Here is a 27,893-nt window from a genome sequence, read left to right as displayed (position 1 = left end):
AACATTTTGATAGGGCCTGATAGGTCGCCATTAATAGTAAAGTGAATGGACTGTGGTAAATATATTGTATGTAAGAGGAAAATGTCTGCCCAAGGGCACTACAAGACAATATGGCATTCAGCAGCGGCCATTAAATTTTATCAAAAGCCTTTTCTGCATCTAAACTCAACAGCATAGATCAGGAATCGGGATGCTGAGCGGCTTGTACCATTGCTATTATAGCAGCTCAAATTCCTGTTGTGGAGTGTTTGTTGCAGACAAATCCAAGATGATGCTTAGTCAAAATAGAGGGGAGATAAGTCTGTAATCTGTTACAGACAGGGTTCTTTCCTGGCTTTGGGATGAGTATAGTATAGGCTTCATTGAAGTCAGGGTATGGTTTGTGGTGGAACGTCATTGTAGACATCAGTAAGAATCGGACTTAGTTCTTGGTCTAAGATTTTGTAGTATTTCGCCAAGAAACCATCTGGACCTGGGGTCTTATTGGTCCTAAAGTGCACTTTACACATACCCCTAGACCTGGCAACAAAGTAGGGGGTGGTGTGGGTCTCCTTCTGTATTAGTCTGTCATTTGCAATCCCTATTTAATGTACAGCGCTGCGTAATATGTTGGCGCTATATAAATCCTGTTTAATAATAATAAAAATAAAAAGGCCCTTCAGCGTTTGGCTTTCTCAAGGCAGATTGATGCAAGTTTGCTTCTGCACCATTTCCAGTTCCTTAACCAACTTTTCTGTGGTTGTGAAAAAGCTCCAGAGGCTAGATATTCTGATGAGCTTTTTTAGTAAGGAGCCATGTTTGATTAGAATTCCTCTCTTGGCCACTTTATAGGCCTCTCATACTGCAAGTGGATCACTATTGGGGGTAGCATTTGTTGCACAGTAGTGAGATAAATCTGATATCCGCTCCACAATTGCCACTGGGTCTCACAGGGACTCTTTTGATCTCAATTTCCAAAATTTAGGCAAGGGATGTGCTATCTTAATATTGTAGGAAGATAGAAGCATTGTCTGAAAAGGAGATATTGCCTATTGTACAGTCTGTTGTCCCAAATCAGCCTGCCAGACCCAGAAATAGTTTATTCTTGGATACATTTTATGTGGCCCAAAATAAGTAGTGTAGTCTAGCCAAGAATGATTTAAAAATCTTCATATATCTAGCAACCTGTGGCTGAATAGGCAAGACTCTCACAGTGTTTATTGGAGGTAAAAGGGAGCTTTCCTGGTAGGATTGGTTTAGAGAAAGTGTGGGTCAGGAACAAAATTTAAATCCCTGCCCAAAATGAGGAGCCCCTTACAAAACTCCAAACACTCCAGGATAGTCTAGACAGGACCCCTGAGCTGTATTCAGAAGGTATACTGTGGCTATAGTTACCAGGCTACCTGCTGGAGTCTCTTTTACAAGCAAGGCCCTCCCCTCCTGATCTCTGTATTACCCCCATTTCCAACCACGATAACACGTTGGTCATAATACAACCTCTTGATTTGGAATCTGAGGAGCAACCATATAAACAATCTATCTATGGTTACCCAAGAGGCATGCTTGTCAGATTTAAAGTGTGTCTCCTGCAAGGAGAGGGGGGAAAGGGTGGGTAGTTCTCGTGATCCTAAAGGACCCCGGAAGTTAAAAACTACAACAGATTAGCTTAAGAGTATTAAGCCCTTGCTTCCCGGGGGGGGGGCAGAAAAGTCATGTACAGTGGCTCCCGCATCCCCGAAAGGAATATCCTTTGTAAGATCTAAGATTACACAATGCAAATGTTATAAAGCAAAAGTTATAAAATTGATGACACAACAAAATATTCCACTCATCGGTAGGCCCCAACATAGGACAGGGTGACTGTTTCCGTAAAAGTATTTCCCTGGGGAACGGGAGTTAAATCTGGGCTTCTAGGTGGCTCTTGGGTGCGTTTGACCTTGGCAGAGGATCTAGGAGACTGGACCGCATTAGCCAGTCAGGAAGTGAATGCGTGCAGTGTAGACTGAGCAGCGTGGGAGGAGGGAGAGGTCGGTGCCATCTTGGGCTCTGATCGCTGGAAAACAATAACAATTCCCCACGATCTGAAATTATCCGTGGATACCAGGGAGTCCTTGTTTTTCTGTCACCACGTCACTAGAGAACAGAATAGGGCTGGTGCTGTGGATCTTTCAAAAGTGTGAGAGGTGATGTGGGAGGGAAAACAAGGCACAACTTCATCCAGCCATTAACCATCACTTTATTTAGTTGTTTTATTTATTTTTTAATTTTTTAAAGCAAAAACAGCAAACCTTGTACAGTTACGAGTGACATTTTTTACTTGTCATATTGTTAAAAGGAGAACTATAGAGATAATTTATTAGTAAGTAGGGTGGATCCGAAAATGATCATGTAACCAAATGATCTGTTACCCTGGTAGAATAGATGTGGTTAGTTTTGCCAGGAGCATAATCGCCATATGGGTCCAAAAACATCATCAGGGGTTAGTAGGGAAAGATAAAAAGGTTTATGGGGAAGATCTGGAGTGACATCAAAAAACATAATAATCCACCTGTTTTATTTTTGAGGTGGTTACCTATAGCAGTAGGTTTGGTAGAAGATGGGTGCTAAGGAGCTAGGGCTGGGAGGCATAGATAGGAAAGAAAAAGGGGGATCGAGGGGAAGTTTGTAACAGGAGCTTAGCATCAAAAATGACATTGATCTGCCAGATATAAAATCCATAGAACCTAAACTTTCCACACTTTCCTGCCTCCTGAAAGCCTTCCCACCCAGTATCATCCAGGATTTTATTTTTAAACATTTTTAATAATTTTCAAACTTTTGTTAAAAACTGACATAATACAAAAATTATACAAACAAAATATCTGTTGCAGAATTTCCAAAACAGTTTACAAAAATAACATAGGAAAGAAAACAAAAATAGACATACATTAACCACCTGAGCGTTACACTGACTTTCAGTTGTAATCCGATTGTCATACAATGTATGACAATCGGATTGCAATAAAACATTTGTTTACATTTAACCACCTGGTGAGAAAAGTTCGGGGTTAACGATAATTGCAACTTTTTTTAGCACGGAAAAGTTCGGGCTTAACGGTTGGGAGGTTAAGAGAGGGGTTAACTAGTGTTTGCTCAGATAATTCTTTTATTACTAATAATACATAACAACTTTTCTGACATAGCCCTATTTTGTTAGTTGTTTTATGGACTGTGTTGAGTTAGACACATGAGAACATTACCAATCTATTCTCAATGACCCACGTTAAGTATTTAAAATGATCATAATTTGTGACTTTTCATTTATAACTAGCACTATGCCAATGTATGTATGCCAAACCCTAAAAAAATCTTTTTTTTTTTACTTTTTTTTTACTTTCTAATCTTTCCACCCTTAAATTTTTCTATACCTTTTTAGGAGCGTTAATTACATTCTGTACAGTAGGTATTATTGCTTGAATCAATTCTGTTAAAATTACTCATCTGACCAGCAATAAACGTATTGTGATCCAACCCTTATATTTTACTCGCAAATTTGGGTGTAGTAGATTTTCTCAAGATTCAAACAGACATAAAGGGGGGAGACAATGGGATTGTTTGATTCATAGTATGATTTATAAATTCCATGACTGTTCCAGATTGCTAGTACAAGTGGACAATCCCATAAACAATGCCTGAGCGTTATTCCTGAAGCTTCACATTTTGGGCAAAAGGATCTAGAATTTGCTTCATTGGTAGAATCAAGAGCCCTGAAGACTTTATATGCTCGGTGCATCAGTTTAAATTGATCTCTCTCCATACTACTTTAATTACATATTTCTTTACCGAGAGAAAACCCTGTAGGATATGGTCAACCAAATCTGGTACTGAAAATTCCTTTTGCCAGTGGAGTACACCTGTTGAAGAAAGTGATTTTAGAAAAAACCCCTGACAAAATTGGTATAGTTATGATATTAATGGGGAAGAAAGGGTAAGTTATTAAAAACATTCTTATGTAATGGGTGTGCTTGAGAATACAGGGCAATTAGCGATTTATAATAATTGCAGATTTGTATATAATGGATATATTGACCATGGCGGTAGTTAATGTTTGTTTTGGAGTGCCTCTCTAGAGTATTGCCTGTATGTTTATGCATCGACCACATTCATCAAACACTCAATACCTTTGGTTTCCCACATGTGGAATACAGCATTTAATAGTCCTAGGAGAAATCCAGGGTTGCCTGTAATGGGTAAATATCCAGATATGTTTGTGGGAAGTGACCGATAAACTAGACAGTGATGGCCCTATAAAAGTATTTAGGAAAGAAATGTCTTGTAATCCAACACATTTCGCCTGTTTGCTTCCCCCAGAGGATTTGGCAGAGAACGTTTGTTTCAAGGTCTGTACATAAAAATAGTATATATACATTTGAGGTTGGAGTACATAGCATCTATTATACAAGTGCACTTTAATAAACAAGTTCAAAGAACATACCTTGCATGAGTTGCATTCAAAAGATCTATGTCAACATCTTTAAATATATATAAAATATATATAGAAGTGGACATATAAAAAGTAATCGTATAGAATTATAGATGTATCTATATAGGAATCTGTGGTCATTCAAGATATTTGTCCATGTGTAATATAGTGCTAGTTTGATTACTTACTAGGGGATAAGTTGAAACCAGATCCAAGGCATTACCATGGGCACAAAGTGTGCCCTTCATATGCTAATTTGTATCTTAGTGAGTGGGAGAGGGCAACTAAACTAATAAAAGGAATGGGAAGCTGAGCTATGAGGAGAGAATAGCTTAATTGAATCTATTTGTGAGAAGAGATGTTTAACCCCCCTGGCGCTCTAATTATGTCAGTATTTTTATGTCAAAATTTTTAATGCAGTACATTGTTTTGCGTGGAAATTTGTTGTTTAATATTTTAGGCCTCTATTCTTAGGAATAACTGCCGGGTATGATAAAGTTTGGAACACAAATCATAAATTATAATATAATAAATAATAGTTATAAAAAATCATAAAAATATACTAACAATAAATTCAATTGAATAATTTAAAAAAAATAAAAAAATTTAAAATTCCTCAAACAAGGGTGCAATGATTGAATTAACTTTTAGATTTATTATTTGGATTTTTTTTGTATACCTTTATCACTTTGATCAATGTTTTAGAAGCAGATTGCAATGTAATCTGCTTTTAAATTTCCTGCCACACCACGCCTCCCCAGCGTACCGACACTTCATGCATCACATCGATCAAGCTGAGGAAGTGATGCAGATGTGGGCAGGGATCACTGGAGGACGCCGCTGGATTGTGGATTTTTTTAATGCTACCTTCTGTGGCTTGGGGTTACTGCTTTTGGTACAGAAAATTCACCCTGAGCCACACTCGGTAGTACCACCAAGGCAGTTAAGGGAGAATATGATCACCCTGTATAAATATATAAATGGTCCATATAGAGAACTTTCTTCCCAATCATTCACTTTGAGATCATTACAAAGTACAAGGAGGCACTCTATGCGTCTGGAGGAAAAGAAGTTTAAGCTCTGGATAAGGAAGGGATTCTTCACTGTAAGATATGTGAAAGTGTGGAATAGGCTCCCTCAGGAAGTAGTTTCAGCAACTACTAAACATTATTATTATTTTTACTACTATAGATTATTAAGAAATAGCTGGATGTTTTCCTAAAAGTACGGAATATAACTTGGAATTAAAGAGTAACTAAACTCAAAAGTCGCCTAAAACAAATACACTTACCTTAAATCCTGCAGAACAGTCAATTGGTCTGGAGGTCTCTTCCATCGGGTCCTGCGTCATCCTGGCATCCGTCTTCGGGCCATCTTCTCCTTTTCTTCCGGGTTCTTCTTCTTACGTCACCCGACCCAGGCGCAAGATCGAGATTGCGCATGATGTAGATGGGAAAAAACTTTTCCTTTTGATGAACTCTTCCCTTCTGTGCATGCACGAGATGCTTGGGCATGCGTAGAAGGGGCACCCAGGAGCCTCCCGGGATGTGTGGTGTAGGTATCCCGGCAGGCACTGCGCTCCCATTCATTCTCGATCGCCTAGCCAATCGAGTATTAGGGGGCAGAGCTGCGCACCCTTTTTTTTTTATTTAAAAAAGGGTGTTGCACTGAAATAAAAATAGAATTTTTATGTAACATAAAAGGGTTGTCTACCCTTTTATGTAAAGTGAAAATTCAGAGTTTAAGTACGCTTTAAGCCTTTGAAGTAAAAATAACTGACTGTTGATCCAGGGAACATATGATTCCCTCATGGAATTGGGAAGGAATTTTTTCCCGTTGAAGCAAATTGTACCAGGGTTTTATTTTTTTTATTTTGCCTTCCTTTAGACAAACTTTGTTCATAGGGTTTTATATCTGGGATATGTTTCTTTCCCTAGTGGTTGAACTTGATGGACTTAGGTCTTTTTTCAACCTGACCTACTATATAACATCATTATTTAATATATATTTTCACAGTACATGGTACACCAGGAGCTTTTTGGGGCAGGTTCCCAGATTATTTGCCATATCTCCATTGGTATAGGTCTGCCTAAAGCAGTTTCCCATTTATGCATGTAGGAGTGGAAGATTGCATTACCTGAGCCCATCCCTGCTAGTATTCTATATATGTTAGAAATTAGACCTCCCCTGCCTGGGGTCCACTTATGCACGCCTCTTCAAAGGAGGTAAGAGTATTATAATCTAGCCATCTAGTTATAGAATTCAGAAATTCTTTTTTGTAGATAGCTGTAGTATGCTTTACCAGTAATTCTAGGTTTTCCTGTAATTCTTTAGAGGATAGCAACATGCGTGTCCTATGGTGTATTATTTGCCTAAAGTGAAAAGCACCCTTCGAGTACTATAGGGAAGGCCATCTGTGCATGTCTGGTAGTAGAGGTGAATGTAAAAAAAGTTGTCAGAGTAGATCAATCAGTTCTCAAAAAAAAAAAAATTTTCTTACATTTTAACCAAATTTTGTTTTGTAAATCTGATACCGATAATTTCGCACTCCATAACATAGAGCTTAAATGTGTAGGGGAAACCCATAGTTGCTCAAGCTGACGGAGGTAAACCACATAATATTTCAGAAAATCTGGGACGCCCAATCCACCTTGATCTCTACGGGAGCAGGGTACTATTTTGGACAAGCAGACAAGTTTTATTAGCCTAAATAAATAGGGACTGCGGGCTTGTTCTTAAGTTGAATTTGTATGTAAGTCAGAACAGGTACATTATTTTAATAAATGCAACCTCAGCTGTGTTTAGCAAAAGATTTCTTCTGCAAGTCATGCAAACCACTCCCTACCCCCCTCCAAGCCTCCATCCGGTTCAGGAGCGATCAGAAGGATAGGATAGGATTTCTGATCACTTTCCCCAGCTTTATGTGAAAGCACTGTAATATCCTCTTTGGCCTGATGTACATTTTCATCCAGGTCATCTACTCTGCAAGCTAGAGATTGTAAGTCAGTGCGCAGGGCCCCTATTTCAGTACGACAGGTTGCTTGAACTTCCATACCTAATTTCTGGAAATCTTCCTTTGTAGGCAAGAATTGTAAGTACTGTTGCCAAGGGGGGTTGGAGCAAGCCTCCAGTGGGGATGGCCCCTCTCACTCCTCGTATATGGGCCTGGAAAGACCCCTGACCCAAGGATGCCAGCCATTACCACAGAATCCTCATGAGAAACTGAGGATGTATCCAAAAAGGGGGTACCCGGGGCACCTGAGGGGGAATCCAGAGCTAAAATCCCCCTGGACCCCACCATGGATGTGCCCTGAATGGGAAGAGAGACCCCCTGCTGGCAAACTGTAGGCTCCCTAGCCCTTATGGGTGATCCTAGGGGATCTGCAGGCTGAGTGATGTCACCATGGGGAGAAGCTGCAGGGGAGTAATGTCCCCCTGTGAGATCCGCAGGACTCACCGGATCAGATGCTGGAGACCCTGGATCACGGGAGGAGGAGCACACCGAGTCTTTTCTGTCTGCAGGGTGGTTAGCTGTCTGCCGCTCTTCGTCAGCTGGATCAAGGACCTGTTCACACTCTCCCCGCTTCCACATGTGTGGGGAGGGAGTCGGCGCCATCTTAGAGGCCGGAGAGGAAGCCGGCGATGGATCCCCGATATAAGCCCCTATAGAGGGCTGAACAGAAAGCTGCTGCGATGCTGGGGTGGGGGGAAACCTCCCCACTCTTGCCTTGCGCTGCTTGCCCATGGATGGGTGAGAATATGTCCAGGATGCTGTGGATTGTGATCGGCTCCCGCAGAGCACTGGAATCACAAGTCCATCACGCTAGCCGGCTAGGCCACTCCCCATCTTCTTGTGTTTTTAAATTCCAAAAACTGTTGTAGAGCTTAAATTACCAGTGTTTCACAGGTATCACATGTAAAGAAAATATTCAAATTTATTATCGCCACTGATATTATACCAAGTACGGATCACTAAAACAGACATCATATCAGTATTTAGAAATTTCTTTTTTCCTCATGGAAATATTTCATACTGTATCAATAAATCCAACTCTTTGGTGGCTCACACCCATTACAGGAATATAACAATAAAATAGACTATACATTGCTGAACATTATAAAGTGACACCCATAATAAAATTGTACTGAGTGCCAACTTGTGATATAGCTATTGTTGTACAACTTACGACCCTAAGTTGGCAGGTGTTTCACCCGTTGATTGAAAGCTAGTTCGTTGGTTTTTCAGATTCCCATTCGTGAAACAGTCGAGTGGACATCATAAAATTATGCAAAGGGTAGTATTGTCATTTTTGTTTAACTTTGGACCTTTCAGGTTTATTGCCTGCAGGCTCACAAAATACGGGTTTATCCCTTATCCTTTGTTATTTGTGTACTGGTCCTGCTAATGAGATGTTTGTGACTGGGTCACCTCCTCTTGTGGTTCAGCAGTAGGTTCTTGACGTTGATTCCTGACGCAGTCTTTGCAAACAGGCCATTGCATCCTCGACTGCAGTAAATGTTTGATTGTTGCCATGTGGGTTTCTGATGTGCAACGTGGCTTGGTAGGCCAAAATAAAACGGATTTTATTGTGGAATAATTCTGAACATATGGAATTAAAGCTTTAAAATTTGCGTGATACCTCCACAGTGTAGTCCGCAAATATCAACAAACAATGACCATCCATGTCTAGTTTGCATCCTGCACAGTAAGCTTGTAACATGTCCTTCTGTCCGTATAATCAGGAAATTTGGCAATCACAGGTCTTGCCCTTCTTAAATCTGGACACATGGGGCCCAACCCAAGTGCCCATTCCATGTTGCATACATATGGGATGTCCAGTAGATCAGGGATGATATTAGCACAGACCTCTGATATTCAATTTGGCTTTATACTCTCCGGAATCTGTATTATATGCAGGTTATTCCTTCTTGCTTTATCTAAGTCAGGGGTGCCCAACCTACGGCCTGTGGGTGACATTAGGCCAGCAGAACTGTCAGATCTGGCCCCACCATGTACTGTGAGTTAATCCCAGCAGCAGCATGAGTGCTGTCTGTGTCCATGTAGCTGTCATCCCTATGTATTAATCCTCATATCTTCTTTACTGATTGTCATAGAAATGTGAAGTTTTCAGGACTCACGGGACCTTAAGAGTTGCTAATAAAACAATTAAGCCCTCTACACATAACAAGTTGCCAGATATGGGGTCACAAGCATAAAATCCTAACAACAATCAGGGATATTTTCATATTAAGTGCCGCTATTTCAAGACCAGGGTCCCCAAATTGAGTACGCATATTGGGGATCCCCTGGCGGCCACTTTCATGACAATGAAAATTAGGGTACTGCCAATTGTCTGTGCACTGTGGTGCCCCTTAAAGTAAGTTTGCAATGCGGTTACCTCTTCCCCGTGCCATGGAACCCTGGCTAGGGGGGAGATGATCAGTACTGCTCACTACCGCCTGCAGTCAGATCCGCAGACGCTGCAGTGCAAGAGACTGAGCGGCTAGCGAGCTGGCTTTTACACATAGCTGGACACTTGCACTCTGTGAATCATGATTTCTCTGGAGCAGGGGGGATGTTGGCAACTGGAAAAATGGGAGCCAGTAGGAAACTCCTTATTCCCCCCCCCTCCCCATTAAAATGTTATACCAATCATATCATGCCTACCCTATCACACATAGCTATCCCCTTACTCTCTAATAACCCCAATTTCTCTGTAAGAAAAGGGAATTTCCCCTGAAATGTCATCACTAGGGCACCATCACAAGATATGAAAAACTATAACTGTTTTACTGTGCTATCCTGTCACACATAGCTGGCCACTTACCTTCTGTGAACTCCAGTATCTCTTTAACAGTAAAGAAAGAGAAATGTAGGATAAGTGGGGGACTTGTAACTACCCCTCCTCCACAAAAATTGTATCACTCCTACCATACCATGCTGTTCTTTCATGTCTGCTTATTTTCTTTAAATCCCATTTTCTCCTGAAAGGGGAGCTGTAGGTATGATAAAATGTATGTAAGTGGGGGACTTCTTTGTCTAACCTCTAAAATTTTATTGCTGCAGCACCATCACATCACTGAAAAACAATAGCTATTATACCGTGCTACCCTGTCACACATAGCTGACCACTTACCTTCTGTGAACCCTAATTTCTGAGGAATGGAGAGCACCCTGAAGATGATCTAAGAACTATCCATTGCAGAGATTCTTGATTTGTCATCTCTTTTATTTGGTGCATGTATATTACGGTAACTAGAAACATTTCAATTCAATTTTAAGTTAAAACAATTCTAGTTTTAAATATACATCTTTAAAGAGAAACTATATTCAAAATTAAAAAAAAAAAACAAAAACACTTACCTTCAATCTCGCAGGGCACTCCGATCACTCCAGGGGTTTCCGGCATCGAGTCCTGCGTCGTCTCGGCATCCGTCCCGGAGCCGAGACATCATCTTCGTCTTATCTTCCAGGTTCCTCATCCTCTTCAGCTTGCGCCTGGGTCAGGTGCTGAGTCTTCTTTTGAAACAACTTTGGCTAAACCCCCCTCCCCCACTAAAATTTCATTACTTTGCCAAACGCACTGTGCTGTTACACATTACTGCCCACTTATAACACTTGAACCACAATTTCTCTGGAATGGGGAGGTGTTGGAAACTGAAAATGTGTGGGGAACGTCTGTGGATGACACCCCCTAAAAGTTTATAACTATATTATCATTAGAACATAAAAAAACTCAGCCCATCAAAACAAAATTAGAGGAAGGGAGCGTGGTCACGCACTGGCGGCGTGAGCTTGCAATTTTCCAGAGCTGTCTGCCACCGACAGAATTTTTTACCTTCTGGCCACACTGCAGCACCCTGATACCGGGTACACTCATATGTCCCAGCGCTGGAATAGAAGGCATTTTTTTGCCTCAATGGTTGAATCTCCAGAAGTACCCGCCGGACCCAAGATGTTGTTGCACCATGTCTTATCAGCCAATAGACAGAGCCAAGTAAGTGTGTCCCCGGGCAGCACAGACTCTCCTGCAAGTTTTGAAGGAAGCCCTTATCCCTGCCCGCTCAACTCAGCTTCTACTAACAGCTGGCACGTCCTCTGATTTGGATGAACAGGTCCCTGCTTGCTCACACATGCAGCTGGAAGCCATATTGAGTAGGCTCCCTTCTAAAGATGACCTTCATGCCCTAGCCACTAGAATTGAAAGCTTCCTTAAATGAGAGCTAGAATCTTTACAGCAACTGGTGTCATTTGACACGGGGGTATCAGTGCTAAAATCTGGTTCTGAGGCGACCAACTCAATTAAAGGCCCTAAAAAATGCAGCATCCCATATGCAAGCTCAACATATCTCACTTTTTTTAAGCATGGAAGACAACGAAAATAGGAACCGTAGGAATAATGTGCGGATCCCGGGCATTCCTGAGGCAACCAGGGGTCCTGATTTAAGGGCAACAGTCACTTCAATTTTGAATTTGTACCTAGATCGCCCTCCAAACACAGCCAAAGAGATGGAGAGGGTCCACAGGTTGAGCGGAGCACATGCTATACCAGGAGCCCCGCCAAGGGATGCACTGTGCAGAATCCATTTTTATAATATTAAAAAGTAAGTAATGCGGCAAGCGTGGAGACCCGGCGCGATTGATTTCAATGGGGTTTAAATACAGATTTTACCGGATCTTTCTAGCTTTACCTGGAGTGTTGCTCAGCACAAGCAAGATATAAATGGGGATACCCCTTTCACCTACTGGTGGTCAAAGGTTATAATATTTTTACACTGCATAGGCACTCAGTTGCCAGCTCTATTTGATTTTCTTCAAATCCCGCCAGTAGAAGTTCCTGACTGGCTATCTTTTCCAATGAATATGCTTAATACCCCATAGCGGTGAATGACACCTCGCCACCCTAATCGACAGCTGCCAACCCCTGCATAAGTTCCAATAAGAGGCCTCCTACAGTACCGAAGCCACTCATATGAGGCTCACCCATTTATCATGGTTATAATAGTCTGGACGACAATGGTTTGATTGATGGCTTTTGTTATTAAGAAGTTGAACTCATTTTTTACTAGTCTCTCATGCGAAGTTCACTGGTTGTGGCAGCTGGAAAGACTTTAGGAAACTGCCGGATTTGGTTTTCTGATAGGATGTATTGAGTATAACTGATTGTAGTGGACCTGTCTCTGAAGAAGACTCCCCAGCAAATGGTCACTATAGATTCAATGTGTGCGGAGAGACTAAGCCCCTTGGCTTCATGATTATTGGAGATTGATAAGGCAGTAAATGAATGCTACTCTGTTTATTAGAGCTATGGACATGGAGCCTGATCGCATTTGTTAGATGGAAGCAGTGGTTTAAATGTTTTGCCATTCTCAGTATGCCCTATTTTAGAGTCTCGTGCGCTGTTGCTCAGTTTCAGGCACCCACAACTATTTGTTGGCAGTTCAGTTTGCAATAGAAGAGGGGGGGATGGGATTTGCCCTTCCTTCCTCCAGGCAGGCTGGGCACAGCACAGGAGAGGAAAGGATACACTGGTTCTTTTTGGTGGCCTTTGTTTATATGTTTGGATAATACTGTACCCTGAGGGGTCTCCTTTGCACATTTTGTACAAATATGCCAGATACACTTTTCATGTTTGTGGATTTTGATCCTGATTTTAATATGTACTGGTAAAATCCGTCGGTGAGCAATAGCTCATCACCGTCAGGTACCACTTCCTCAAGTAGGGATTGCCCTCTTTTAAAGGAGGGTTGATTTTTAAAGTCCCTTGCAAAGAGTATTTTTTTATACTCGCCTCTTCCTTACCCCCTTTTATTGGGAAAGTTTTTTTCTAACTTCCCCGATAAAGATCTATACTGTACATCTTGTTTGGTTTTTACCCTTTTGAGTGTTTCCTGACCCCTCCATTTTAGTCCCCCCCTTTGTCCATTGCATTACAAGTAATGTCTATTAATGCTAAGGGTTTAAATGCTACTATGAAGAGAACGAATATTCTTCGAGAACTATATAGGTATAAATGCCAGGGTGGGTTTTCAGCAGGAGACACACTTTCGGCATGACCAGATTCAGAAACTGACCGCCATTTTCACACAGTATATCCTGGCACCTCAGTAGACTCCAAATCTAAGGGTGTGAGTATTCTTTTGCATAAATCTCTGCAATAGTTTCTTATCGCATATCGATCCGACCCAGAAGTTAAGTATTTGCTAGTGAAAGGAATGATTAGTGTTCAAAAATTCACTCTTGTGAATGTGTACACTCCTAATACTATTCGGATTACTTTTTTAGAAACTGTCCTTGAATTAGTAGAAATTTTACTGAAGGCACTTTAATTATGGGAGGGGACTTTAACATGGCTCTCTCATCTGCACCAAATGTGTCTAGAGCAGGGGTGCCCAACATGTTGATCGCGATCTACTGGTTGATCGCAAAGGCAACATGAGTCGATGGCAGAGCCCTGGCTTACTTCTCCCTGCTGTTTACCAGCAGCCCTACTGTATGTCTGTAGGGATGCTGGGGATGTCCGACAACACCAGTAACTTTGCGTCTTTCACTCCAGGACACTTTCCTATTGAGAAGGCTCCTGTAACAGTGGGGAGGGAGGCAGAGAGGGCGGGAGGGCAGTCTGGGGTGAGCAGTGCTGGGCGCCAAATCAGTCCAGACTTGGTTGTCAGGGTTCAATTACCGAGATACCTTTTGTACAGATTACTAGTTTTTTCTTGTGCAGCACATCATTCTCCTATGACAGGTGAACTGTAGCTTTCCTGTCACTATAGTTTTGTAGTGTGATGTCTGTGCAATGTTCCATCAATGTTTTATTAGCTTCAATCACTTCTGTGTCATACTCGGTATATGTTTAGCATTTTTATTGTTGGTAGATCATTTTGACTTGATCATTTTAAACGTAGCTCGCAAGCCCAAAAAAGTGTGAGCACCCCTGGTCTGGAGGTACTTCAGCAATGGGGCAGCATGTTGGCTCAGTGCTTAGCACTCCGGCTCTTGCAGCGCTAGGTACCAGGTTTGAATCTCAGCAAAGACACTATCTGCATGCAGTTTGTAGGTTCTCCCCGTGTCTGCGTGGGTTTTCTCCGGGTGATCTGGTTTCCTCCCACATCCCAAAACACGTGTAGTGAGGTTAATTGGCTTCCCCCAAAAATTGATCTTAGACTACAATAATGACATATGACTGTGGTAGGGACTTTAGATTGTGAGCTCCTTTGAGGGACAGCTAGTGACATGACTATGGACTTTGTACACTGCTGCGTAATATGATGGACCTAAATAAATACTGTGTAATAATAATAATGTCCTTTGCTGCCCTCCGCAGAGTCAATCAATTATTGCATTCCCATCAGCTAGTAGATAATCTGGTGGATCTTGCATCCATCAGAGAAAGATTACACGTTCTATTCAGCAATGAATAAATCATATTCGCGGATTGATTTTTTTTCTAGTTCAACATCATGCGGTCCCTATAGTTATGTCATCTACCATTGGGGAGATCTCTATATCAGATCATGCACCTGTCTCTTTAGTGCTGCAGGCCGCACCTATTACCCCCAAAACATACTCTTGGAGGTTGAACAAATCACTTTTGGAGTTTCCTGGGGTATGGAATAGTATTGAATCAGCACACTTTTTTTTAGGTGAATAGTTTATTGGTGGATAGTCCTATGACATTTTGGGAGGCCTATAAGTGCTACATTAGAGGTCTCTTTGTTCAACAAGGCCACAGATGTAAGATGGAAAGGGAAGCCAAACTGACCCAAATATTCTCAGAGTTATATAACTTGGAGGTTTTGCATAAGCGACAGCAGCCCCCAGACAGAACAGCAGATTATAGTTACTAGGGAACAACTCAAGGAAATTTACTGTTTGAAATTGAAGTATCTGATCACGAAGTTCAAGGGGTTTTACTACGAACACTCAAACAAGTGTGGTAAAGCACTGGCCAGAGCACTGAGGAAAAAGAGGGCCAGAGCATTTATTCCATCCAACTTCCAAGTGTCACATCGCCGACTGGGCAGCTGTTATGTTCCACCCCAGACAGAGTGGAGACCTTTTGGTCCTTTTATGAAAATCTGTAAAATTTAGATAGGTCTGTCTCACGAGTTGGCGTCCTATAAGTAAGATTTGATACTTGCATTTTTGCAATTCTCAGGATTGCCCTTATTGTCTGAGGATTTAGTTGACTCCCTTGGTTCACCAATCATGGCAGAGGAGCTGTCCAAGGTTATCTCCAGAGTGGCCTCGGGAAAAGCGCCTGGGCTGGATGGTTTACCACCTAAATATTAACATTACGTCCGGAAGAATTTCAGAGCAGCTGTACTACAGGTATACCCATCTCAATTTACCCCCCTGTTAGGACATCCACAGTCTCAGCCGGGAATTTCTGACCAGATATTTTGCACATAGAGAGAACGGGGAGTGTTCGGTGGACGACATTTCTTGAGCAGCTCTGGATGGCTAGCATTTGCGAAATTACAGTAAAAAAATCCCCCCCACTCCCATTGGGACCCTGGAGAACCCTACAAGTGTATTTTTTAAACTCCCTTCCTTCCCCCTCCCAATTTGAGCGGCCATTATTTGTTCTGGAGGCCACATGTAATGAAGGACCACTGCGTGATACATTGTCTTCTGCATATAGGCTGTTGTTGAAAGGGTCGGCTCCATTCTCTTTGCTGTTCATTACAAAATGGAAAAGAGATTTACATGTTTTTAACCCGGAACAGCTGGAACACCAATAGTTTGTGCATAAAGTGTCAATCAGCAATTCTTTCCAGGAATTGAACTACAAGCTGGTAATCAGATGGTACAGGGTCTTTTGGCAAAAATTTACCCGCAGGTCGACAATAGGTGTTGGAGATGCAAGGCCGAGGAAGCATTTGACACTGTACCCCATAACGGGTAATATGCAAGTTAGGGTCAATAGGTTTAAGAGAGTCAATCTGTAAATGGATAGAGAACTGGCTTAAAGACCGCATCCAGAAAGTTGTAAATAATGATTCATACTCTGAATGGTCTAAGGTTATTAGTGTTTTACTCCAGGGTTTAGTGTTGGGACCTTTACTGTTTAACATCTTTATAAATGATATAGACTTTGGGATTAAAAGTATAATTTCTGTGTTTGCAGATGACACCAAACTAGGTAATGGAATCAAGTTCGTACAGGATATCTATATTCTATAAGCAGACCGGGATGTACATTGTAATCTGCTTTTAAATTTCCCTCCCAGACACACCCCCCAATACATCACCACTTGCATCACCCGGAAGATGACTCATCCTCCCGGGTGATGCAAGTGGGGATGTCCTGCCTGCTGCACACAGACGCTGGAGCTGCTGCTCTGCATCTCCAGAGAGATGCAAAGCACAATGCAGAAGTCCTGTATTGTGCTTCACATCTCACTGCAGATGCGAGCAGCAATAGCAAATTCCAGGGGTCACCACCTCGGAATTTGCTATTGCTGCTCGCATCTGCAGTGAGATGTGAAGCACAATGCAGAAGCTGATGCGAGCAGCGGCGTGGCCGGGACCGGGTGGGTTTCCTCCTTTTTAATACTCTGCCAGGTCTTTACTGCAGTGGCTTTCTGTTGCTGTTTGTTTTTGGGCCTTACTGTCTGAAGTGTAGTCTTCAACAAGTGAAATGCAGGCTCAATTGGGTTCAGATCAGGTGACTGACTTGGTCATTCAAGAATATTCCACTTCTTTGCTTTAATAAACTCCTGGGTTGCTCTGGCTATGTTTTGGGTCATTGTCCATCTGTATTATAGAATGCCTCCTAATCAATTTTAATCTGGATTTGAGCAGACAGTATGTCTCTGAACACCTCCGAATTCATTTGGCTGCTTCTGTCCTGTGTCACATCATCAATAAACACTAGTGTCCCAGTGCCACTGGCAGCCATGCACGCCCAAGCCATCACATTGCCTTCCCCATGTTTTACAGAATATTAATAATTAAAGCTGAAAGTCTGCAGTTCAACAGCATTTGAGTTGTTTGATTTAAAATTAATTGTGGTAATGTACAGAACCAAAATTAGAAAAAAGTTGTCTCTGTCCAAATATTTATGGACCTAACTATATATGTTTTACTTCCCACCCATGTATGGTATGTGGAGAGTTGAAGTATGTGTATTTTCGGTTTCTAAACCAAATAAAGTTATGAACGATGCATATGTCTCAGGCAATGGTATGTACTTCTCTTTAATCTTGTGTTTCTCTCCATTGTTTTTTTTTTCTGTGTCACCTAATTTATGGAAGATTTTTGAGCTCTAAAAGATGTTCTATTTAATGTGATACACTTCACCTCCTTTTTTGTTAAGGCGTTTTTTTTTTATTTTAGGCACTTCTCCTGGCGCATGACAAAGTGGCAGAGCAGGAAATGATGCCTGAGTATGTTTCAGAAGATACATGTTATGAAAACATTGGACAATATGGTGATGAAATGGTTAAGATTGTAAGAATAGAGAAAGCAAAAGATATACCACTGGTAAGAAAAAAAAAATTATAAAACATTGGCTTATTGGGTAATAATTTGAGTATATTGAGCACGTTTATACATGAATTATTATATTTAGTTTATATAATTGTACCTGCTTTGTTTCAATGTGTGTGTGTATAATAAAAAACTACTATGTCTTAGAGCATTCAGCTCTTCAGTATAAAGCTGAAATTGAAATACATGTTGACAATCGAAAATCTAGCCATTCATAATCCGGTTCCTTCAGTTTTCTGACATGAATTTCAGAGCACATTTTCAATACAGGGACTGGAGTACACTGTTTAGCCACTTATGTTTTGATGGCGCTGTTCTCCAGAAACAGCTGTTAGGTTTTGCTTGTTACACTAAATACACGTCCCTGCTGCCTGCTCCCTGGAACTGTGCCAGATGTCCGCTGGTGCTGCGAGAGGAAGGCTGGCCTGTGTGGAGGAGAATATATCCTTCAAAAATCTGGATTTTTGAATATCAGCCTGTATATGTTGTAGACGCAGTCTACATGCAGTAAAAGGTCTTTTCCAATGTACAGCTGTTTAGGGAAACTGTTTTGGCATTTGACCCATTGTACATATACCTTTAGCCTTAGTTTGCCAAAATAATTAAATCACAATACATTTTTGAATCAAATGATTTTCTCCTTAATGACAAATCCACAGGAAAATAACCAGGAATATAAAGTACTAAATTCATTCATTTGTTTTTCTGAATCAACTGACTGTCAACCTTTTGTTTGTATGGGGTATGCCATCCTTGTTGATGTAATTTTTCTGTTACCCTCATGTATTCTTTCTCACTCTGCTTGTGGCTTTCTAAAAATGTCTAAGTAGCCCCCTTTGACCAAGGGTACTTGCATTTGCTTTAAACAAATCTCACAACAAAATGCAAGCTCCTGGTATCTCACAGAGAAGCTCTCAGGAACTGTTGGGGCCTTGAACGTACTCAAAACTTCATGGATTTGCTTTAAGCCCTTTGCACATGAACACTGGGGCGGGAGCCTATGTCCAGTTATTGTTATATACCACTTATTACTAAACATAGGGCCCATGCCCAGGAAAACAATCTGATGCAAGCTTGTTCTTGATCATATACAAAATTCTGGAATGATTACACAGGTCAAGATGTCATTTTTATCAGATATAATTTTATGTGGGCTTTGTAGTATTTTTGATGCAGATTCCAAATCTGTGTTGTTTTTCTCTAGCACGTCTAGTTTTTTTGATGCAGATAATTATATATTTTGTGAAATTCGTTATAAATAGCCTTAACATAAAACAATATTTAGTGACACTTTTCTTTTTTTTAAGGTTAGGGACTGCACTAGCTGCAATTGATTTGTCACCATGCCTAGAAATTGCCTTAATATGATCCAGACAGTTTCTGTTACGTGTGTGGTTCATTCACGACGAAAGCACAACGTCGCCAAATTATCACAGAACTTAAAAAGATATACAAATTATATTTCAGCTGTCCACTTTGTGACCAGGATAAATCTTGGGCTCCACCTGTTATCTGTACCAGTTGTTCCAATGGACTGCGTGCCTGGCTGAATCAAAATTGTATATTCCAGCCTCGATTCTGCAAATAGCCCTGTTTCCTGAATGATTCATTGCCAGTTCTGGTACTGCCACAAAATGAACTTTCTTCACTAGTGATAGCTCACTGTGCTACATGATATAAATGCACTTTTTAACAGTTTGTCACAAGAGCATGTTTCATCTGAATGGCGTATCTTCATTGATTCCTCTAAAAGAAGCTTGAAAGCACTCTTACTCCATAATGGTAATTCCAAACCAAGTTTACTGATTGCCCATTCTGTTAACCTAAAGGAGTCCTATGACAACATGAAGTTACTTCTTGAAGCAATCCAGTATAAAAAAACACCAGTGGAACATCTGTTGGGATCTAAAGGTCATTGACTTGCTGATAGGAATGCAAGGAGGATTCACAAAATATTGCTGTTTCCTATGCCTGTGGGACAGCCGATCAATGGGAGACCATTATGTCAAGGGTGATTGGCTACCAAGAGATACCTATAAGTCTGGAACAAGCAGTGTCAGGTTTCTGCCTCTGGTTGATCCGCATAAAATATTTCTGCCACCTCTCCATATCAAGTTAGGCTTGATGAAGAACCTTGTAAAGGCCATGGGTAAATCAAACTTCATGGGTTTTCAGTACCTTGAGTTGAGAAGTTTCCAAACATAAACACTGCAAAATTGAAGGAATGGATATTTTTTTGGCCACACATCAAGTCTGTTTTGCAGGATGATGTTTTAAATAACCTGTCACAGCAGCTGAGCTAGAAGCTTGGGAAGCATTCAATGGGCTGTGTGAAAATTTCCCGGGAAACCAAAAATCTCCTGCAAACAAGGAAGGAATTCAGAATCTGCTTGATTCATACCAGAAACTGGGTTGTTGCATGTCAATAAAAATACATTTCTTGCACTCACATCTAGAATTCTTCCCAAAAATCTTGGTATGGTGAGTAGGGATGAGGGAGCAAATTTTTTATTCGGTCTCGCAGCGAATTTGGCCGTTCTCGCTTACCAAACATGTAGGCGAGAACGGCCTTTGTAAATTCAGCAGGCAAGACTGAATTTTTGGAACGTGCAAGACTAATCAGGGGAGCCGAGCTGTTAGCTCCACAGTGTGCCTTATTGAACTTCAAACTAAGGATGCATAAAACATTCACTTCAATGGTGCTTATGTTTTAGTACAATGTTAACTATTATAGCACTCATAACTCAGGAACTGTATGTGTTAGGAAAAAACTGATAACAGATCTAAAATCTGCTTGAAAAACTGATGTACAATGTAATCTGCTTTTAAATGGGTTTTACAGTAAAAAAACACTATATAACATACTATTAAAAAAAGGAAAATTTTTAATTTTATATTTTATTTTGAATTACATTGTTGTTGTCTATTATTTCATTATTTTTTAAAACTATTATTTATAATTATATATTATAATTTATGATTATAATATAATTATCATACCTGGGAGGTAATTCTAAGAATTACAGGCCCACAATATAAATAAAAATTTCTATGCAAAAAAAAATAGGATCACTTTTTGCATCAAAAAACTGACAGAATTAGAACGCTAGGGGGGTTAACTGTCTGTGGGGTACTGTGTCAAATGCTTTAGCAAAGTCCAAGTATATTATATCAACTGCTACTCCAATGTCTACCTGTTTACTTCCTCATAAAAAGAGAGTAAATTTGTTTGACAACTTTTTTTTCTGGAATCCATGCTGACTATCACTTATATTATTTTCTAGCAGAAACTCCTTCATTTTTTTATTTTTCAAACTCCTTTCCAACTATGTATGTTAAACTTACCGGTCTGTAGTTACATGGTTTTGACTTTGCTCCCTTTTTGAAGATAGGAACAACATTGGCCTTATGCCAATCCACTGGTACCATGCCAATGATTAAAGAGTCTCTAAAAGTTAGAAACAATGGCTTTGAAATTACTGGGCTTAGTTCTTTAAAGACACTTCTTTGTAATCCAGGTCCTTGTGCTTTGTCAACCCTAATTTTGCCTAACGGTTTCTAAATTTTATATCAATTTTGAGCCATTGTGGCTTGTTTAAGGCAGTGACACTACTATTAACAATTTGAACTTGAGCTTTGCCATTTTTCTTCGCGTACACAAAGCTAAAAAAAGTGTTTATTAAATCCTCCTTTTCTTTATCCCCTGATACCAACCCCGAGATATTCTTTAAAGAACTTACATATTCATATCTGATTTTTTTGCCATTATTATATTTAAAAAATATTTTGGGGTTTGCCTTGATTTCTATTGCAATCTGTCATTCATTTTGAAGTTTTGCACATTTTATCTCCTCTTTACATCTTTTCTTATGTTCTTTGTAGTTTTTAAGTGATGTAGGCGATCTTTCATTTTTATATTTTTGGAATGCTCTGTTCTTATTCTTTAAGGCTTTTTAACATTAGTTGTGAGCAACATTGGTTTTAATGGTAGCCTCCTAAACGTATTACCCATTGAAATATATTTTAGGTGTGTTTGTGTAGAACAGAGTTGAAGCATTCCTATTTTTTTTTCCTTGGGGACAGTATTGACCCTTTAAAGTCACAGGGAGCCATTCTTAATAATGGAAAAATTGCTCTCTTAAAAATTGAATATTTTTATCTTTCTGTTTTTGCTTCCTTTTTACAGCTTACGTACTGCCTTATATTATGGTCACTGCTACCCAGATTCTCATTTATATGCACATTTGTTATAAGCTCTGCATTGTTAGAAAAAACTAGGCCCATCAGAGTGTAATTTCTGATTGGGGCTTCTATAAACTGTACCATACAAGTATCTTGTATTAAATTCATAAATTAACCTCATCACTTGCTCCATCAACAATTTCTTCTTTCACATTCACTTTCAGATCACCTCTCTCAAACAGACACAGACACTACCACCCTTCTGTTTGTCTCTGTCTTTACAAAAGAGAGTATGATCAGCAATCTTGACAGCTTAGTCATGTGTTGAACAAAACCAGGTTTCAGCAATACCAAATTATTCTTAATCTCCTGGGCGGTAACTCTGGGTGTGGTTTGGGGTAAAAAAATAAAAAAAAACAGCTGATAGTGTTAACCCCGAGCCACACTCCGGGTAGCTAAAAAAATATTAAAGACTTACCTGGTCTCACCAGCGTCCTCCAGTGTCTTTCCCATCCGATAACATCCGCTGGCCACGTCCTCTTCCTTCGATCTTTCGCCCAGCGAGTGCGCTGATGTTCCCCTGGATTTCCCGGTGGCGTTGGTGTGTGGGGCTGTATTTATAAATTAGAGTTGCATTTCATAGCAGGGATAGACCAGTAGTGAGTTGCAAGACCAGACAGAAAAGTTCATGAAGATATTTTTTTATTTAATTCAAGCATCTGGTGACTTCACAGACAAAAGATTTATAATATTACTACATTCTATATAATTCTAAATGCAATTCACTTTGATATTCAAGCTAACTGGCTTGCTTTTTTTCAGGGTGCTACAGTACGGAATGAATTGGATTCTGTCATTATTAGCCGTATAGTAAAAGGAGGTGCAGCTGAAAAGAGTGGGCTTTTGCATGAAGGAGATGAAATTTTGGAAATAAATGGTATTGAAATTAGAGGAAAAGATGTTAATGATGTTTTTGAGCTACTGGTAAGTATAAAATGGATCAGAATGAAATTAGGTAATGCTTGTTTAATATTAGTTTTTTTTTTTTTCTTGAAAAATCTAAAAATTTGCAATTGTCATATATATATATTATAATATATATATATATATATATATATATATATATATAATTTGTACATACCATAGCTAATAAACAATAGAGTACAAAACTAGGGTTTAAAAGAGTTTAAAGAAGTATATATATATATATATTGCCTTCAAAAGTCCCACTTCTTTAAACTCTTTTAAACCCTAGTTTTGTACTCTATTGTTTACTAGCTATGGTATGTACAAATTATGCATATTCAGTTGCTTGTTAGCCTGCATTGCCATATTACACCAAAGTATACAAAAAAATGTATTTGTGTTTTTTTCTGAATCAGTGCAACAAAAAATAGAGTAGTGCATTACTATTTATTGCAGTGTGTTGCTATGCATATTTGTTTTAAAAGTGTGATTGGGGTGCCATGTAGGTTGATGCAGTGGGATAGCATATGTATGTGCACCTAAAGAATCCCTGCGTACCCTATCCAAGACCTTTTAAAACAGAAGTGATTGCAAATGTAATTACATATGTATGATGTGTTTCTAGAATTTTACCCAGTGTTTAGTTGTGTGCTTGGAATACAGTGCCTTCAGGAAGTACATTACAACCTAGTCAGGGATGTTAATGGTATATGTTAATATCTTCCTAGCATATTTTGAAGCTCTTTTAATTTTAGTAAGCAAGGGTCGAACCAACAAAAAAGAGCTACCAGATGAGTAAAGGGGGCTCATAGGTGTCCAGTAATTTCCCTTTACTATCTCTGTATGCTTTGTTTCATCATTCTAATACCCACCCTTATAGTATGTCCCATTTTTCCATCATCTTGTATTGTGATCCAGCTTCTTAGTGTCTCATGTTTTGTAAAGAGTGTAATCAATTTTAAAGTAGAAAGTAATAATCAATGTAGTCACATTAGTTGTAAAAAGTAGAAAAAAATCCAGGCATTTATCACTCCTAAACGAATACATCCCCCGCCCACTATTTTTACACAATTTAAGTGAATAAAAGCTTTCATGGTGGTAAGAAGTACTTCCAATTCAAGTCGATATAGATTGCTGTGGTGGTAAAACACCCTTGAATGTTGCATGTATCTTCAAAACAAACACATAAACTTTTGCCTCCAGAAAAAAAGACAGAAAACTTAACCATTTGTTCCAATACCATTCACGTAAACAGTAAGTGTAAGTCCACTTGTAAAACACGCAGCACGGTGGCTCAGGGGTTAGCACTCCGGCCTTTGCAGCACTAGGTCCCAGGTTCGATTCCCAGCTAGGACATTATCTGCATGGAGTTTGCAGGTTCTCCCTGTGTCTGCGTGGGTTTCCTCCGGGTACTCCGGTTTCCTCCCACATCCCAAAAACATGCAGTTAGGTTAATTGGCTTCTCCCTAACAATTGACCTTAGACTACATTAATCACATATGACTATAGTAGGGACATTAGATTGTGAGCTCCTTTGAGGGACAGTTAGTGACACGACTATGGACTTTGTACAGCGCTGCGTAATATGATGGCGCTATATAAATACTGTATAATAATAATAATAATAATAACACATAAATGTTGTGAAGCTTCAGTCTGGTTACGGCTTTCTCACACCAGTGAACAATTGCCTCGGGGAAGATTCTACATGTAGCATCTACCTGCAGCAGCCCAATAGAGAATAATTAGAGGTGGAAATGAGTGGTGGTATAGCTCACCACCATGCAAATCTAGTGACACAGGACATGGCTATTTTTCCATATGTAAATACAATCTTTGTTTAGCTTGGATGTCCTTAGAAGGTTGTACTCTCTCCAGCCCTGTTGTATCTAGACATAGTTACTAAAAGGTATTCTACCAAGCAGTTGCTAGCAGTGTCTTTCCAGACTTCCAGATTCTGGATACTCAACTAATAGCCAATAGTTCTCCTAAATTGCAAGATTTGGTATTGTTATGCAATGGCCATTACCCACTAATTACATCTGTCACTGTAGGAGCTTTACTATGCTCAGGGTAGTCTGTATTCTGAGTATATGTGACATGATTCAGACCACTAACTTCTCTACTGCAGTCTTTGTTTTCAGCACCTGATTTTCTGTGCTGTCTTACTCTGACTTCTTTGAAACATTTTTCCTTGCTATTCTTATCAAGTAATTGATCCAGAGTATAGGACTTCCCCCTTATGGCTACTGTGTACCCCAAGTGGTTTCTGTGATTTCCTATCCTTTATTGCACTACACACTATGAAAACTTTATACTACACTATTTTCTTTTCTTCTGCTGTAAATGTAAAGGTATCCTGTAAGTCTTTGCTGCACAGACTCCACTTCCACCTTCCCAAGGAGCAATACAATGTTAATATTTTGGGCTTGGATTTATTTGATTTATTTTGATTTGCTTTTGATTGGTGATATCTTTTCTCTGCTGATGTTTAACAAAACAATTGTCACCAAGGCGCCATTCGCTTTCAACAAACCTTGTTTCCTGTACACACTGTTTCCAGTCATAAAAGTCTTGAGAAGAGACGTTTAAGGGGGGATATGATCACTCTGTATAAAAATATAAACGGTCCATATAGGGGGGATATGATCACCCTGTATAAATATATAAACGGTCCATATAGGGAACTCTCTTCCCCATTATTCACTTTGAGATCATTACAAAGAACAAGAGGGCACTCTTTGCATCTGGAGGAAAAGAAGTTTAAGCTCCGGATAAGGAAGGGATTCTTCACGGTAAGGTCTGTGAAAATGTGGAATCGGCTCCCTCAGTAAGTAGTTTCAGCAGCTACTATAGATTGCTTTAAATAAAAGCTGGGTGTTTTTCTAGAAGCACAGAATATAACTGGGTATTAAGGGCTTTAAAGTAAAAATAACAGTGACTGTTGATCCAGGGAACATCCGATTGCCTCATAGAATCAGGAAGGAAGTTTTTTCCCCTGTTGAAGCAAATTGTACCAGGGTTTTTTTGCCTTCCTCTGGACCAACTATGTCTTTATAGGGTTTTTATTATCTGGGATATGTTTATTTCTCTAGTGGTTGAACTTGATGGACTTATCTCTTCAACCTAACCCACTATGTAACTATCTAAAATCATAAGCCCCTACACTTTTGTTTTCCTCTCTATGCCTTCTCTTGAGCCTTTAGGTTTTCTAATGACCCTGCAATCTAATATATCACCTCAGTGTTTTCCCAAATTCTTTGGGATGCCAGGGTCTGATTTTTTTCCTTTACAGGCTTTAAAGCTACATGTCTACTTATTCTCTTCTTGAACATAGAGCTTGATATTTTAGGAATATTTATCTGCATAAATATGGAAATTATATCCCCTATCAATGCATATAGATATTCAATTAAAGAAGGTTCATGCACAAATAATAGCTAGTCACTCAAACAGTTTAATTAAGAAAACAAGGTAAGACAAAGTACACAGCAATATTGTCAGATATTTAAACACAGGAACTTCAAGCAATGATACATATATATATATATATATATATCACATGGACATAGTTATTAGTAGTAACCCCTGTAAGAATCTAGTAACTACTTAGTACAAAATACATCAAAACAATATAACAATAATAACATACATATACTGAACAATATAAGAATGCAATTCAGGAATGTGTTAAAGCTACCTGTAAAGATGTTGATGGGTACCCCAGGAGCCTGATTCCCTAAGAAGTCCCATCATTCCCTTTCTCCCTCTTGTTATATTCCAGCTCCCCTTTTATATAGTTAAGTCCCATTAGGTATCATTGGGACTCCTTGATTGGTTAGTGGGTGTGTTCGGTACGATGACCATCAGTTGGCACACACCCAACTAGATTGGGATTGGTTAATGTGGAATCTATGTTTAGGGGTCTATAAATGTCCAGCTGGGTCATCACCCCAGTCCATCTGTTCACTTACGCCTCCATATCCTGTTTCCTCAGGTGGATGGATTTATTGCCCTTTGAAGGCCATATTGGTGATCTGTTTGTTATGGGAAAATAGGTCTTGTCTCCTGGCAGCTGTTGTATCACCTGTGTGTTACTCTGTGAAGTCCTACACTTTGAGACCCCCTTAGGAGGGCCATATGTCCAGCCCCGAGTAAAACAGGTTTCCTGTCTAACCACCACCTTGTGTGCATTCATAAACTAACTGCTAGGCTTTTTCAGGCATAGGTAAGGTTGAGCAGTTTCTTTGTTTTCTTTTTTTTTTGTTTTTGTTTTTTATATATATTATTATGCATATCCGAAGTCAGGCATGTGTGGAAGGAGCAGCCCACAGCCTCCTGGGATATGTGACACAAATACTACCATGGCAGTAATGACTGGTGGAGAGGAGAGGGTCCTCTCCAGGAAAATTAGAAAAGTAAATAACTAATTACTTCATTTCAGGAGCTCAAAAGTAATAAAAGTAATTGGACAATTGGCTCAAAGTATATTTCATGAGCTGGTGTGGGCAATTCCTTTGTTATGTCATTATCAATTGAGCAGATAAAAGGCCTAGAGTTGATTTGAGGGGGACGTGCTTGTGGAGGATTTTGGTGTGAACAGACAACATGCAGTCAAAAGGAGCTCCCCATGCAGGTGAAACAAGCCAACCTTAGGCTGCAAAATCAGAAAAAACCCATCCCAGAAATTGCTACAATAATAGGAGTGGCAAAATCTACAGTTTGGTACATCATGAGAAGGAAACAAAGCGCTGGTGAATCATTTCCATTGTAAAGTGAAACCCCTTCACAACAGCCAACCAAGTGAAC

At 39.8% G+C, this 27,893-nt stretch overlaps 1 protein-coding gene across 1 annotated transcript in view; it reads left to right on the top strand.

Annotated features, from left to right (window-relative positions):
* PALS1 (protein associated with LIN7 1, MAGUK p55 family member) overlaps positions 1–27,893 on the top strand; it is a 107,692-nt gene that overhangs the window by 27,247 nt on the left and 52,552 nt on the right. Inside the window, exons 5-7 of the mRNA XM_072428767.1 lie at positions 17,784–17,930; positions 22,941–23,102; positions 23,397–23,401. Coding sequence (XP_072284868.1) covers positions 17,784–17,930; positions 22,941–23,102; positions 23,397–23,401 — 314 coding nt within the window. The remainder of the gene's footprint in view (positions 1–17,783; positions 17,931–22,940; positions 23,103–23,396; positions 23,402–27,893) is intronic.

This window comes from Pyxicephalus adspersus, chromosome 12 (assembly GCF_032062135.1).
Source record: "Pyxicephalus adspersus chromosome 12, UCB_Pads_2.0, whole genome shotgun sequence".
Classification (NCBI taxonomy): Eukaryota; Metazoa; Chordata; class Amphibia; order Anura; family Pyxicephalidae; genus Pyxicephalus; species Pyxicephalus adspersus.
This window is presented reverse-complemented; position numbering and strand designations above follow the sequence as displayed.